Raw genomic sequence first — 14458 nt, 5'->3', positions numbered from 1 at the left:
ATTAACCCACCACCAAACTGCTCGTGCTGAATGATGTTACAGGCAGCATAATGTTCTCCATGGCTTCTCCAGATCCTTTCACTTCTGTCACGTGCTCAGGGTGAACCTGCTCTCATCTGTAAAAAGCAAATTCTGGTATTCTATGGCGAATGCCAATCGTGCTGCATGCTGCTGGGCAGTGAGCTCAGGGCCCATTAGAGGACATGGGGCCCTTGGGTCACCCTCATGAAGTCTTTCTGGTTGTTTGGTCAGAGACATTCACACCAGTGTCCTGCTGGAGGTCATTTTGTAGGGCTCTGGCAGTGCTCATCCTGTTCCTCCTTGCCCAAAGGAGCAGATACTGGTCCTGCTGATGGGTTATGGATCTTCTATGGCCCTCTCCAGCTCTCCTAGAGTAACTGCTTGTCTCCTAGAATCTCCTCCATGCCCTTGAGACTGTGCAGAGAGACACAGCAAACCTTCTGGCAATGACACGTATTGATGTGCCATCCTGGAAAAGTTGGACTACCTGTGTAGGGTCCAGGTATCGCCTCATGCTACCAGTAGTGACACTGACTGTAACCAAATGCAAACTAGTGAAGAAACAGTCAGAAAAGATGAGGAGGGAAAAATGTCAGTGGCCTCCACCTGTTAAACCATTCCTGTTTTGGGGGTCATCTCATTGTTGCCCCTCTAGTGCATCTGTTGTTAATTTCATTAACACCACAGCAGCTGAAACTGATTAACAAACCCCTCTGCTACTTAACTGACCAGATTAATATCCCATAAGTTTCATTGACTTTATGCTATACTCTGATTAAAAAGTGTTCCTTTAATTCTTTTCAGCAGTATATATATGTACGTAAGTAGGATTCAGTTAGCGTTGGGAACCCGCGTACCAAATTTCTTGAAGATGGGACCATAAGTAACAAAGACTGTTGAAAAGTTCAATACGGCGGCCGACAGTGGCATCATACCACCGAAATAAGTACCAAATTTCAGCCTTCTACCTACACGGGAATTTGGAGAATTAGGGACGTTGGAAAGTTCAATATGGCGGCTGACAGTGGCGTCATACCACCGAAATAAGTATGTACATTGGTTTCGGTTAGCGCAGGGAAGCCGCCTACCAAATTCCGTGAAGATGGGGCCATAAATAAGAAAGTTCAACATGGCGGATGTTGTTGACCGTTATGACCGTTATGCGTAGAATTTCAAAATGAAACCTGCTTAACTTTTGTAAGTAAACTGTAAGGAATGAGCCTTCCAAATTTCAGCCTTCTACCTATACGGGAAGTTGGAGAATTAGTGACGTTGGAAAGTTCAATATGGCGTCTGACAGTGGCGTCATACCACCGAAATAAGTACTGTATGTACATTGGTTTCGGTTAGCGCAGGGAAGCCACCTACCAAATTTCGTGAAGATGGGGTCAGCCTTCTACCTACAAGGGAAGCTGGAAAATTAGTGACGTTGGAAAGTTCAATATGGCGGCCGACATTGCCGTCATACTATCGAAATAAGTACGTACATCGGTTTCGGTTAGCGCAGGGAATCCGCCTACCAAATTTCGTGAAGATGGGGCCATAAATAAGAAAGTTCAACATGGCGGACATTGTCGACCGTTATGACCGTTACGTGTAGAATTTCGAAATGAAACCTGCTTAACTTTTGTAAATAAGCTGTAAGGAATGGGCCGGCCAAATTTCAGCCTTCTACCTACATGGGAAGTTGGAGAATTAGTGATGAGTCAGTGAGTGAGTCAGTCAGTCAGTCAGTGATGGCTTTGCCTTTTATTATTATAGACTAGCAAAATACCCGCGCTTCGCAGCGGAGAAATAGTGTGTTAAAGAAGCAATGAAAAAGAAAAGGAAACATTTTGAAAATAACGTAACATGATTGTCAATGTTATTGTTTTGTCACTGTTGTGAGTGATGAGTGTTGTTGTCATATATATATATATATATATATATAAATATAAATATAAATATAAATATATATATATATATTTACACACACACACAAACATATATATATACATATCTATACATATACACATACATATACATACACACATACATACACACACATATATACACACAAATACATATATATATACATACACACACACATATATAAACATATATATACATATACATACATATCTACATATATACACACACAGCTATTTCGTATCAGTGCAATACGCTGTTTGTTAAAACGGATAACTCCCGCTCTTACGCAAGTCTGCGTGGATATTATGAACTATCGTATTTGTTCAAGTTCTATTGAAATTTTAAATAGAAGGAATTTTTATTTAGTCGACAGAAATATCTTTGGTAGGAATGGTAAAAACAGACAGGAATATTATTCCTGAATAAATCAACTCAAACCTTAAACAACTTATAATATTTTGCTCTCCATAAAAATATATCCTGTCTAAATTATACAAGTTAGAAATAAAGTAAACATTAAAAGAACAAACATTCAAATTTCTTTACTCTTATGTAATTTTATATTTTGTAGTGTGTTAAAAAAGCTAGAAAAAGAAAAGGGAACATTTTAAAAATAACGTAACATGACTGTCAATATACAGTATTTGTTTTGTGAGTGTTACTGAGTGTTGCTGTCATCAAGGATTTGATTATCATTATTTCTTTCAATCAGGTTCGTATTTGTAGGATGTGTTGTGTTCAAGTTACATTCCGTGTTTGTCAATCGTTGTAAAGATAACAGGTTTCATTCATCGATTCGTTTCTTACTGCATCAATAAACAGCTCGTCTTCTTCTTTATCTGAGACCTGACACACTGCATGCACGGGTTTTTTACACTGTCTTCCTTTAGCGGGACATTGACTTTTTCCACCGTGTGCTTTGTTTCTAGCAGTAGCTGGATTTATGAATATGCTTATCAGGTTCGCTTCATATTTTTGCTGCCTTTTCAATTGTGTAATTCGGTTTTGTTCAGCTCTTTGGAACTGTTGCTTTTTCAATTGTGTAATTCGGTTTTGTTCAGCTTTTGGAACTGTTGCTTTTATCTGTGCACTCGTCAGTTCACGTGAGCCACTCGGTGTACATGCATCGAAGGTTCCCAGCTGTGCTGGTGCCATCTCGTGCTATGTCCATGGCTGTATTTAATGTTACAGTACCTTAGTCCTGGCACTTAAAACTTTCTCTCGCAGTTTCGCTGAGTTTGTGTCAAACACCACCCTGACCATCTCATCTTCCTCTCCATAAGCACAGTCCTTCACCCGTGAATATTTACCCGTGGCAGTTTGCTATTGGATTGCCGCTGACGGACGGCCTTATATGGGCAGGCACTAAATTACAAACGCCAGCGCAGCCTGTCTATGAACTTAATTTAAAGTGTAGGTTTACATCGTGCTTTGTTTCCGAAGTAGCAGAACTCATGAATATGGTTGTATATGTCACTCGCTCGCTTCTTATTGTTTCGCTGCCTTCACAATTATATAATGCATGTTTTCTTCAGCGCTTTTTGAGGTCTTCCTGGTTTTCTATGTACTGCCCAACTTTTGTAAGGAAGCTGTAAGGAATGAACCTGCCAAATTTCAGCCTTCCACCCACACGGGAAGTTGGAGAATTAGTGATGAGTCAGTGAGTGAGTGAGTGAGTGAGTGAGTGAGTGAGGGCTTTGCCTTTTATTAGTATAGATTAAGTTTTCTGTTTACATTGCAAGTATGTTTACATTCTCAAAGGGCTTGCATTCTATATAAGAAAGTAGTTGTAATAATTTTAATTACAGCATAGGCAAAATTAGAATAACAAGAATTCTTATTTTTCTGAACCTATTTACAGTACGCTTACCAGTTTTGCTGCTCTCACATCATACTTACTCATACAGGGACAATTGTGAGCCACTAGTTCATTTTACAGTATATACATGTCTTTAAAATGTGAGAAGGCACTGGATTTTCTGAAGAAAAAATAGTGGGGAAAAACAAAAAGATACAGTTAGAATGTATAAACTCCACACACATGCTTGAGACAGAAATCTAGCTCAGGACTCTAGAGTTATAGTTCAGCATCACTAACCATTACACTAAGGTAGTGCAGTTCTATACATCCTTTGATTTTTGCACCCACATACTTTCTAAATATATCCATTGTGGACTTGAACCGGACACAGACAGATGGACGTTGTTGACTCCACCACACACTGTTTATTTACACTAATATTTACAAAGTAATCTACGTGCACTGACAACCCCAGTGCCTCCAGCACCGCTCCCCCAAATGTCCAGGCCTCACAGTCCTTGTGCCTTTCTCCTCCTTGCCGCCTCCAGTCCTCTCTCCATCTCTGTCCACTTCCACCCGACTTCCGCCATCACTGAAGGGAGGCGGCCCCTTAAATAGGAACCCGGATGGGCTCCAGCTGCTTCCCATCCAGGTGTCCCCTGTCGTCTTCCCCCCAGCACTTCCTGGTGTGGCGGAAGTACTGGGCTCCAGGGATATTCAGGCACCGGGGCGCCGCCTGGCGGTGGCCACGGGTCCATACAGGGCTGGGCTTCTAACACAACCCCCAACATAACCAGGGCGGACGCCCCCTTGCGGTCTGGAGGAGGAACAAGCCCTCCTCCGGTCCTCCTGGGTGTCCCGGCCGGACACCATTTATAGTATGTATATTCTAAGAATACTCCTGCGCATTTTGGTAGCATTCAAATCACATAAAGTATATTTAATGTAATCTAATAATGAAAATCCTTTCCATATTACGTTAATTTTAGAATAGCCATTAAAATTTAGCATTCAGTATATTTAGAGTCATAATTTACTCTCCACGGGCCTCATGTATAAACGGTGCGTACGCATAAAAATGTTGCGTAAGCCCGTTTCCACGCTGAAATCGCGGTGCATAAAACCTAAACTTGGTGTAAAGCCACGCACATTTTCATAGTAGCTCGTATACAAGTTCTACACTCAGTTTTGTAAACTGGAGGCACCCAGTATCAAAGCAGTGCTACTGTTCCAGTGTGGTTTCCCTTTCTTTTTTAGATCCACATCCCTAACGCAGGTTTGTAAATACACTAAAAGTAACCGCATACTGTTTATTAGTTTAATGCATCTGATTGTAATTAACCTTTAACAATATAATGATCCAGGGAATAGCCAAAGTATTCTAAATACCATAGCTGCTTAAGCGTTATTACTCTCACTGCACCTTCTTTTTCTTCTTTCAGCTGCTCCTGTTAGGGGTTGCCACATCAGATCATCTTTTTCCATATTACTCTCACTGCACCACTCGGAATATTTATATCACTGTATCTGAGTGGGTAATCACAGATCTACAGCAGCTGATCAGAAAATTATTGGGATAGAGCATCAACCACACTCTGCCTCAGCCATGTTGCCTATTCGAACTGCTCCCATACGACTAACACTTCAGAGCCTTTCCTGTACTGACCTTGTGGTTCAGAAACAGTTTCATCCCAAGAACTATGAACACATTCAATCAGTCCATCAAGTGCTCCTCATAGAACTGTTTGTTCTTATTAGTACAATCACCTCACTGTAAACTTGCACTACAGTTATAATATTGCACAACCTGAGCCACTTTATAAAGAGCGTATTTACATATATTGACGATATCAGTTTTAAGATGAAAAGCAGCAAAATATGTTTATTATATTATACAGATAAAACTTTAACTTAATTTAAATAATCTATATTGTTAATAATTAAACATGTTAGGATATGGTGTCGCAGCGCTAGCTAGTTCAGGGATTGTTCCTGCCTCGCGCTGTATTCTTGCTGGGGATGGCGCGACACTGGAAGGATAGATGGATAGAATAATTAAACATGTACTACGAAGATATTTCAAATGTTCCTTAAAAGTTTTGAATAATCAGTGTTCAAAGCTTACAGATGGCTTAACATCTATTACAGAGCTGATTGTGTAGTGATTGGGTAATTGGAGAAAGAAAAGGAAGGACAGGAATTGGAGGTTAGTACGTTTGAAAGAGACAGTACTGCTACAATAAAGTATTTCATCGAAGGTCACGTACGGCGCAGCAAGCATCTTATGTGAGACATGAACAATCACTGCGCCATCGTGTTCTTAATAAGATGCTTTAATTCCTATCATCATGAAAATGATATCAAGTATATATCTCAGTATGTTAATTATTCAGAGAGCTGTAATATCATGAATGTAATGGATTCTGTGTCCTGTCGGAGGAAGAGAAAGCCCAGAAGCACGTAGTGATTCACACACATAGAGCACATAGAAGATCAAATACAAAACAAAGCATTTAACGTGCTACTTTAGTTATGATGGGATTTGAGAAACTAGTAAATTAAACGATTTTAAGATGAAGTTTATGATGCTCTAATTTAAGGACAAAATAAACTGTGATTAAATTGGAAATTTGAAGATTAAAGTTGACATTTCGTGCTTCTTTCCCCCACTGTGTGTCTATTTTTTTTCTCTGTACCCTAATAAACTTTCATATGACACTCAGACGGTGATCTACGACTCACCTTTTCACGGCGACTTTGATATATGACAACTTCTTTTCTATTTCGGGCATTATGCGACTTTGTGAACTTCAGCTTTCGACACTTTGTCACTCAATCAACTTCCTTTTGTTATTTGTAGCACTTTTTAAACCAACAAATAGTATGTTGCTTATTCTACGAAGATATTCTGAAATGGCCTGGACATATTTGTTGGTATACCTAGAAAAGATCATAAGTAATTGGACTTGAATGATTTTTCAAACTAGCTGTTTTCCTTAATTAGTATTGTACATATCTCCAATATTGCAGTCAGTTAGTAAGCCTATTTAAATGAAGAAAAGTAGTCACTCTGCTGTTTGGTATCATTGTGTGTTCCACATTGAGCATGATCCAGAGAAAGCAAAGGAAAGAGTTGTCTGTCAGATCAGAAAAAACATTACAGACAAGCATGCTAAAGGCAAAGGCTGTAAGCAGCTTGATCTTCCTGTGACAATAGTTGCAAATATTATTAAGAGACTGTAACTAGCCTCAATGGAGGCGACTGCAAAAGTAAAACTGACCCCAGAATGGGCAGAAAGATAGTGAGAGTGGTATACAAAAAGTCAAGGACAACTTCCAAAGAGATGCAAGGTTAAGATCCATCAGTGCCCGATTGCACCATCTGTCGCTTTTTGAGTGACAGTGAGCTCAATGGAAGAAGACCCAGGAAGACTTCACATATAATGTGGAATTTGATAAAATACTTACTGAGAAGCCACAAAGCTTCTGGCAGAATACCCTTTGGAAAGATGAGACAAAACGGGAGATTTTTGGTAAGGATGCTCTGATCAGGTTTTTTAAGCCTGATGCCAATCACCAATTTCATGTTATTTGATCATCCGATACCAATTTTTTTCTTTTTTTTAAATCATTTTGTCCTATATTAAAGTGTATTTTTGTAATTAAACTATTAACCACATGGGTTAATTCTTTTATTAACAAAATTAAATTATGTGGGTTTATTGTACAGTAACATAAAATATTAAAACAAATAAAATTTCATAGCATAATTATAAGCTGTCATTTTTTAAATTTTTTTTCTGTAATGTACAGTACCTATTTGAAACATGGCTAAATTAAAAAAAATACATCTTACAACAAATTTCGATATAAAAATATATCTTATATATAAATGTCTACACGTGGAAGTGTGTGTGTCTGTCTGGCTCGGAAGTGAGAGGTGGGGTCAGGGTAAGGGCTCCACCTCTGAGGAAACAGATAACTCCCTTAGCCACTAATAACACAAGCAAGGCCAGCACGTCAGCAAAACGAAAACTCAAAAGAAAGACAGCCTCTGACATCAGAAAACAGTATCCCTTTTACTTTTCCTCCTGCCATTAAGCACATCGGCAAAACGAATCCTCATAGGAGAGAGATGTCCAGAGTAGTTCCTTTAAATTACCTGAAATCTCAACAGTTTTTTTGTGACAATTTCAATAGTTTATAGGATATTGGCAATTAAGTGCTGCTTAAATATACAGTAAATATACATGCACGTTTTAATAATTTTAAATCATGAATTGCACTGCAGCTTTTTGTTGTTAAAATATACATTTACTATATTTTTTTTTCTTCAGTGTATCAAGTAGACATTTGTAATTCTTGAGGTGTAATTATAAAATATGGATTACCATTTTAATTATGTAGTATCAGTTTTGTTTCTTACCATAACTTATGCTGTATGGCACACAGTAACAAAAATAAACATAGTACAAATCATTTTAAAAAGCCTATTGGTTACTAAGTAGCAATTTCAATTTGTGTTTATCTTTTCTTTTTTCCAAGTTAAAGTGTTAGCTGCTGCATTTTAAACAAGCTGGCTGTCCAAACTCAAGCGGTGTCCATTTTAATTTAAAGGACAAAATAAAGGACTGAATTCCTTAAAGTAGTTTTTCTTGCCGTTTATCTAGTTACACTGATTACTTTTTTTTTTCTCCAGTTGATTACTCCACTTTCTTTAACGTAAAGGGTAATATACCAATCGTGATTTATTCACCGATAAAACAAGCTTCTAGTTCCTGCTTTTTGTTTACACTGCAGGAAGTTTGCTGCAAACGAAAAAAAAAAAGATGTGCACTCACTACTGTAATACCTTGTGTAAAGCACAGCAACTAAATTACCATAAAGCTTAGAAATGTAGAGGCTGAAAACATCGTTTTTTTGTGATTGGCCTTTTTATCAATCACCAGCCTAGTATTGTTTTAGTGAAAATAGGCCAATTTCATCCATCCATCCATCCATCCACCTATTATCCAACCCGCTATATCCTAACAACAGGGTCACAGGGGTCTGCCAGAGCTGATCCCAGCCAACACAGGGTGCAAGGCAGGAAACAAACCCCAGGCAGGGTGCCAGCCCACTGCCAGGCACACACACGCACATACCAAGCACACACTAGGGACAATTTAGAATCGCCAATGCACCTAACCTGCTTGTCTTTGGACTGTGGGAGGATAGGCCAATTTCAGTTGCGGCCAATTGGTAGGAGCATTCATACTTTTTGTCAAGTCACATCAGATTTATGTCCACAGATTTAAAAAAAAAAGAAAAAAAAAAACTTCAATGAATACCATACTTACTGTGAAGCTTGAAAGAGGCTTGGTTGTTTTTGGTCAACTTTGCTGCATCTGCCTCAGGGTGCCTTGTGCCTGTGCCGGAAACAATGAAATCTAAAGTCTTTCAAGGCATTGTGGAGTAAAACGTATTGCCCAGTGTCAGAAAGCTCGGTCTTAATTGTGGGTCATGGATCCTTCAACAGGATAAAGGCCCAAAACACACATCTAAAAGCACCCAAATATGGATAAGAACAAAAACTTGGACAATCCTGAAGTGGCCTTCTATGAGTCCTGATTTGAATCCTGTTGAACATTAGGAGAATCTGGCTGAGAACAGGCCATTTAGCCCAACAAAGCTTGCCAGTCCTATCCACTGTGATGGAACCGGGCCATCAGCGAGCCCCAAACCCCGACACGAACACACTCAGAGTCCCAGGCTAAAATAAAGGTGTGTGTTTAATAAACAAATACCCCCAAAAAGTAGCAAGCACATGTCGAAAACACAAGTAATCTCTCTCCTCGATATCTCCCCTCTCACCACCAGACTATCCTCCTCTAGTTGAGTTTTGCTCTACATCCTCCCAGCTTCAACTCACCAGGATAAGGGAGAGTGGTTCCTTTTTATTGAGGACCTGGGAATACTTCCGGTGCCAAGGACACTGCCTGATGAAAGTACTTCCAGATCATACGAAAATCCCATGAATTGGTGAGTACATTTTCCTGCAGCGCCAGACCGGACCCCAGAAGGACTGTACTGCCAAACTGTAACTCCTGGCATTCCCTGCTGGTTCCTGAAAGGTCGCTGATATGTGGGGATTAATCATCCCCTAGAGACAGTCCTTTCTCTGTCCTCTTTTTTTTCTTATGATCAAGGAAGCCGTTAAGCCTAAGTCTGGTCGGGATGTGTATTCATTTATTTGGAGCTTCACTCCCAGTTAAGGAACTATCAGTTCTGTTTGGGATGTAAGCCAATTAATTAGGGCCACCTAGTCCAGGTGCGACCTTCTTGCTTGTATTGGCCGGGATGCCTTTATGTTCCTTTGGTACCTCTTGTCCGGGTAAGGGACCCTCCTGGTTCCTGGCTGGGATGCCCATCCATCCTTGGTGCCACCTACACCACTTAATTTGTCAAAAAAAAAAAATTGTGTAGTTTTAGAAGTCCCTGAAGTCCTACTGTCTACCATACTACTTGGTAGCTTACACCATGTGTCTATCATTCTCTGTGTATAGATGAACTTCCTAACATTTCTGTCAAGTTTACTCTTAATATGTTCCCAACTGTGTCCTCGTGTTCTTGATGAATCCACTGTACTATTTTCCTTCATAATTTTAAACACTTCAAACATGTCTCCTCCTAATCGTCTTTTGCTTAAACTGAAAAGGCTCAGCTCTTTTAATCTTTCCTCATAATTCATCTCTTGTAGATGTGGAACCAGGCAACTCACTCTTCTCTGGACTTTTTATAGTGCTGTTAATCTTTTTTTGTAGCCTGGAGACGAAAACTGTACACAGTAGTTCAGATGAGGTCTTACCCATGCATTATTAAATTTGAACATAACCTCCTTGGACTTGTATTATAAAGCTTGTACTTGTAATCTATGAAAAGAACTGAAACATGCAGTCTGGTGAAGGCCCCCTTCAAACCTGACACGGCTGGAGCAGTTTGCTCAGGAAGAATGGGTCAAACTACCTGTTGAGAGCTACAGGAATCACTTGTTTGGAGTGATTACCCCTACAGGCTGTGCAACAAAATACTAGGTTATGGGTCCCATCACTTTTATCCATCTATTCTTATTTATTATAGAAAATATCCTTTTGAATGAAAACTTTAAAGCAAAATCTCATTTTTGTTAAATACATAAATAACAATGATGGGTGCCAGTTGCTTTTATCAGTTTCAAGTTATTTCAGAGACTGTTTGTGGGTTCTTGTTTGTTCTTGTAGGTGTACCTACAGATTTGTCTACATCTGTATAATTAACCAGATTATGTACTTCTCCTTTCAGCTTGCAATCTTACTTATATAAAACATCCTATCTATTCATATAAATTTACAGCTATTCTAGTTTGTTCACCTAAATTTTAGGCTTCCTTCTTGAAACAGGAGCAATAATTATGTTGTGTCTTTTTTTTTTTTTAAAGTTTGACACACGTTTAAAATGTCTAGGTATATTTGCTGTTTGTCCTATGTTTTTCATCTTTAAGTGTCTTGTGTTTTTTAGGCTATTGTGTTTTTGTTTGCCATAAATGGGCAAGTTGCAGTATACAGTATATAAAAACTCCTTGCATTCCAGCAACTGTATTTGTCTAGTCGATGGTACTGCCTTAGATTTAATTACAAATGCAATGTATTTTCTTTGTTTGTGAAGGAAATATTAAAATATTATTTTCCAAATCTAGGGCACGTTCAATTTACGAACGTGCATTAGATGTAGATCACAGAAATGTTGCTCTTTGGCTCAAGTATGCAGAGATGGAAATGAAGAATCGACAGGTGAACCATGCCAGAAATATTTGGGACAGAGCTATCACTATCCTCCCTCGGGTCAACCAGTTTTGGTAAGAATAGCTTGGATCAGAATTTTGACAAACCGGAATTCTAAGATACATGATTACACATTTGTTTATTATTTGATTATTCTATACTCAACTTGGCATTCTTCAAGCAAAAATAAATTGGTGTGTTTATAATTAGGTACAAGTATACATATATGGAAGAAATGTTGGGAAATGTTGCTGGTTGTCGCCAGGTGTTTGAGTGATGGATGGAATGGCAGCCAGATGAGCAGGCCTGGCACTCCTACATCAATTTTGAATTAAGATACAAAGAAGTGGAAAAAGCCCGCAATATTTACGAGAAATCCATCCTTTTAATTAAAAGTTTCTAAGTAGTAGCTATATCTGAGTTAATATTTGAAATAGCTAAATGATGTAGTTAAATGTTGAGGATGTCAATAAAATATGATATTTTAATAATACAAGTGGGGGATATTTTATGTAGATTCATTATTAAATTTAAATTATGTGATTCAGGGGTTTCTAAGGTCCCATTTAAAAAAAAAATTCCTTTACTTCTATGAACTTGTATTTGTACACCCGGAGGTGAAAAACTGGATTAAATATTCTCGTTTTGAAGATAAACATGGATATATTGCTCATGCTAGGAAAGTGTTTGAAAGAGCAGTGGAATTCTTTGGGGAGGAATATATGGATGAACAACTGTTTGTGGCATTTGCAAAGTTTGAGGAAAAACAAAAGGAGGTAATTTTTCAAATTTTGTTAAGTCTTGAGTAGAATTTTTATGTACATGTAGAGTTTGCCACTAATTATGAAATTACTATAGTTTTGCTTGGTTTTGATTTTAAACCTTCACTAGTCTGAAAGAGTCCGAGTAATCTACAAATATGCTTTGGACAAGATTCCTAAACAACAAGCTCAGGAGCTCTTCAAGAACTATACAATATTTGAGAAGAAATTTGGAGACATAGGGGAATTGAAGATGTAATAGGAAGAGACGCTTTCAGTATGAAGAGGAAGTTAATAAGTTTTTAGATATGATGATCTATTCAAAAATTAAACCATTTCTAAAGGATGAATTGGTAAATCAATTTGTTCTGCACATCAACTGCATCTGAGTTGTTTCATTTAAAATTGTGGTAATGTACAGAACCAAAATTAGAAAAATGTTGTCTCCGTTTAAATATTTATGGACCTAACTGTATCCACTAATTCAGTGCTGTCCAGCTCTTAAACAAATAAATAAACATATCTATACACATTTTCTTTAAATTGATTTAATGTACAAATAATAATTAGATTAAATTGTCTAACTGTGCGTGGCTGGTAATGAAGAAAAAAGTCTACCCAGATTCCTCATTTTCTTGGCCTCTGTCATACAGCTGTATAAGGAGTACTCTAAAAATGTATCACCGATGCAGCCAAGAGTATTGGTACCCTTTCACTATTTAAAAAGGAATCAAATTTTCTAACTGACTAAAGTAATTGGCATCAACCTTTCTTTATTCCATATTCCATAGAGAAGACACTTTGCTTTTGATCAGGACTTAACATATTATTTCAAAAAATAAATTAAAAATGTATGGGAAAAATGTATTGTGACTCCTAATCCAATATTTTGTAGCACACACTTTGGAGACAGTAACTGTAAGCAAGTGCTTTCTGTAGCTGAGAATCAGACTTCTGCACCTCTGAGATGGGAATTTGGCCAGTTCTTGAGCAAACTGTTCCAATTTCCTTGGGTTTACTGGATCCCTTCTCTCAACAACGAGTTTCAGCTCTTTCATTACATGTTCAGTTGGATTCAAAACAGGACTCCTATCTGGCCACTTCAGAACAATTCATTGTTTTCTTTTTGGCCATTCTTTGGTGCTCTTAGATGTGTGTTATAGGTCATTATTCTGCTCCAGGACCCATAATATGTAACTTCAGAGCTTTCAGATGCTAGGCAGTATGTTTCACTCCTAAACGCTGTGATAATCTTCTGATTTCATTGTGCTCTGCACAGATTCAAATTATTGGTGCCAAAGGCAACATAACAACCCCAAAACATTAAGGAGTCTCCTCCATGTTTTGCAAAGTTTACTGCCTTTGCTCGATGCTGCCGATGTTTGCTCTAGCACACTGTGACCATGTAATAAACTAATATAGTGTATACATAGAACATTTCCATTTATAGCTTGTTATTGGACAACTGCTTAGTTTTTGATATTTTAATCATTCTGTAAAATGCTAGATTTTTAGCATTGCTTTATTGATCAGAGTTGTCCACCTGAAACTTATGTACAGTATAGTTCTTTAAAATTGGCCAGTAGATTCAGAAATGTCCAACTTTTTGTCAAATAAATTGGGCATCGGCCATATAAATCAAGATTGCTGCACCTATACTTTAACGCCTTGTATATTAAACCACAGGTATAGTGTTTTGTTTTCAGTCAAACATTTTTCCATTTACCATTACCTCCAGATGCCTCTGGACCTTCACTTGCCCTTGATACCAACATTTCTTTTGCAAATTTTTTACTTTTACATTTTAGTCATTCAACATTCAGACTTAAGATAAAAAAAAATCCAAAAAGTCTCTGATTTAAGACTTGCTTTATTAAAAATGTTCTAATGTGAGCAGATTATTTGAAACCATGAAGACTGTTTTGGTAACTGAGAATAAATTATGTAAGGTATATAATAAATTAAAGACAACAAGGGTATATTTCAACTTTAAGATATTTTATTTAAAGTTTTATAAAAAAAAATACGCATTTAAAAAATATATATAAAAAAAACCCTTACTTATTAAGCATGAAACAGTACACTTTACCCCCAATAAAATTCATATTGCAATTCAGCCTTCACAATACAATATTCCCATGATATGAAAGTTTCATTAAAATATG

The 14458-nt window shown here is 37.7% G+C and overlaps 1 protein-coding gene across 1 annotated transcript; it reads left to right on the top strand.

The window, feature by feature from the left end:
- Nucleotides 1-11448: 11448 nt before the first annotated feature.
- LOC120526609 (crooked neck-like protein 1) lies at nucleotides 11449-12552 on the top strand. The gene is made up of 4 exons (XM_039749772.1): nucleotides 11449-11606; nucleotides 11743-11909; nucleotides 12130-12308; nucleotides 12424-12552. The coding sequence occupies exons 2-4, from the start codon at nucleotides 11813-11815 to the stop codon at nucleotides 12550-12552; spliced, it is 405 nt and encodes a 134-aa protein (XP_039605706.1). The 5' UTR covers nucleotides 11449-11606; nucleotides 11743-11812.
- The last annotated feature ends 1906 nt before the right edge of the window (nucleotides 12553-14458 follow it).

Source organism: Polypterus senegalus, chromosome 3, assembly GCF_016835505.1.
Source record: "Polypterus senegalus isolate Bchr_013 chromosome 3, ASM1683550v1, whole genome shotgun sequence".
Classification (NCBI taxonomy): domain Eukaryota; kingdom Metazoa; phylum Chordata; class Cladistia; order Polypteriformes; family Polypteridae; genus Polypterus; species Polypterus senegalus.
Note: the sequence above shows the minus strand (reverse complement) of the source record. Positions and strands in the feature narration are given on the sequence as shown.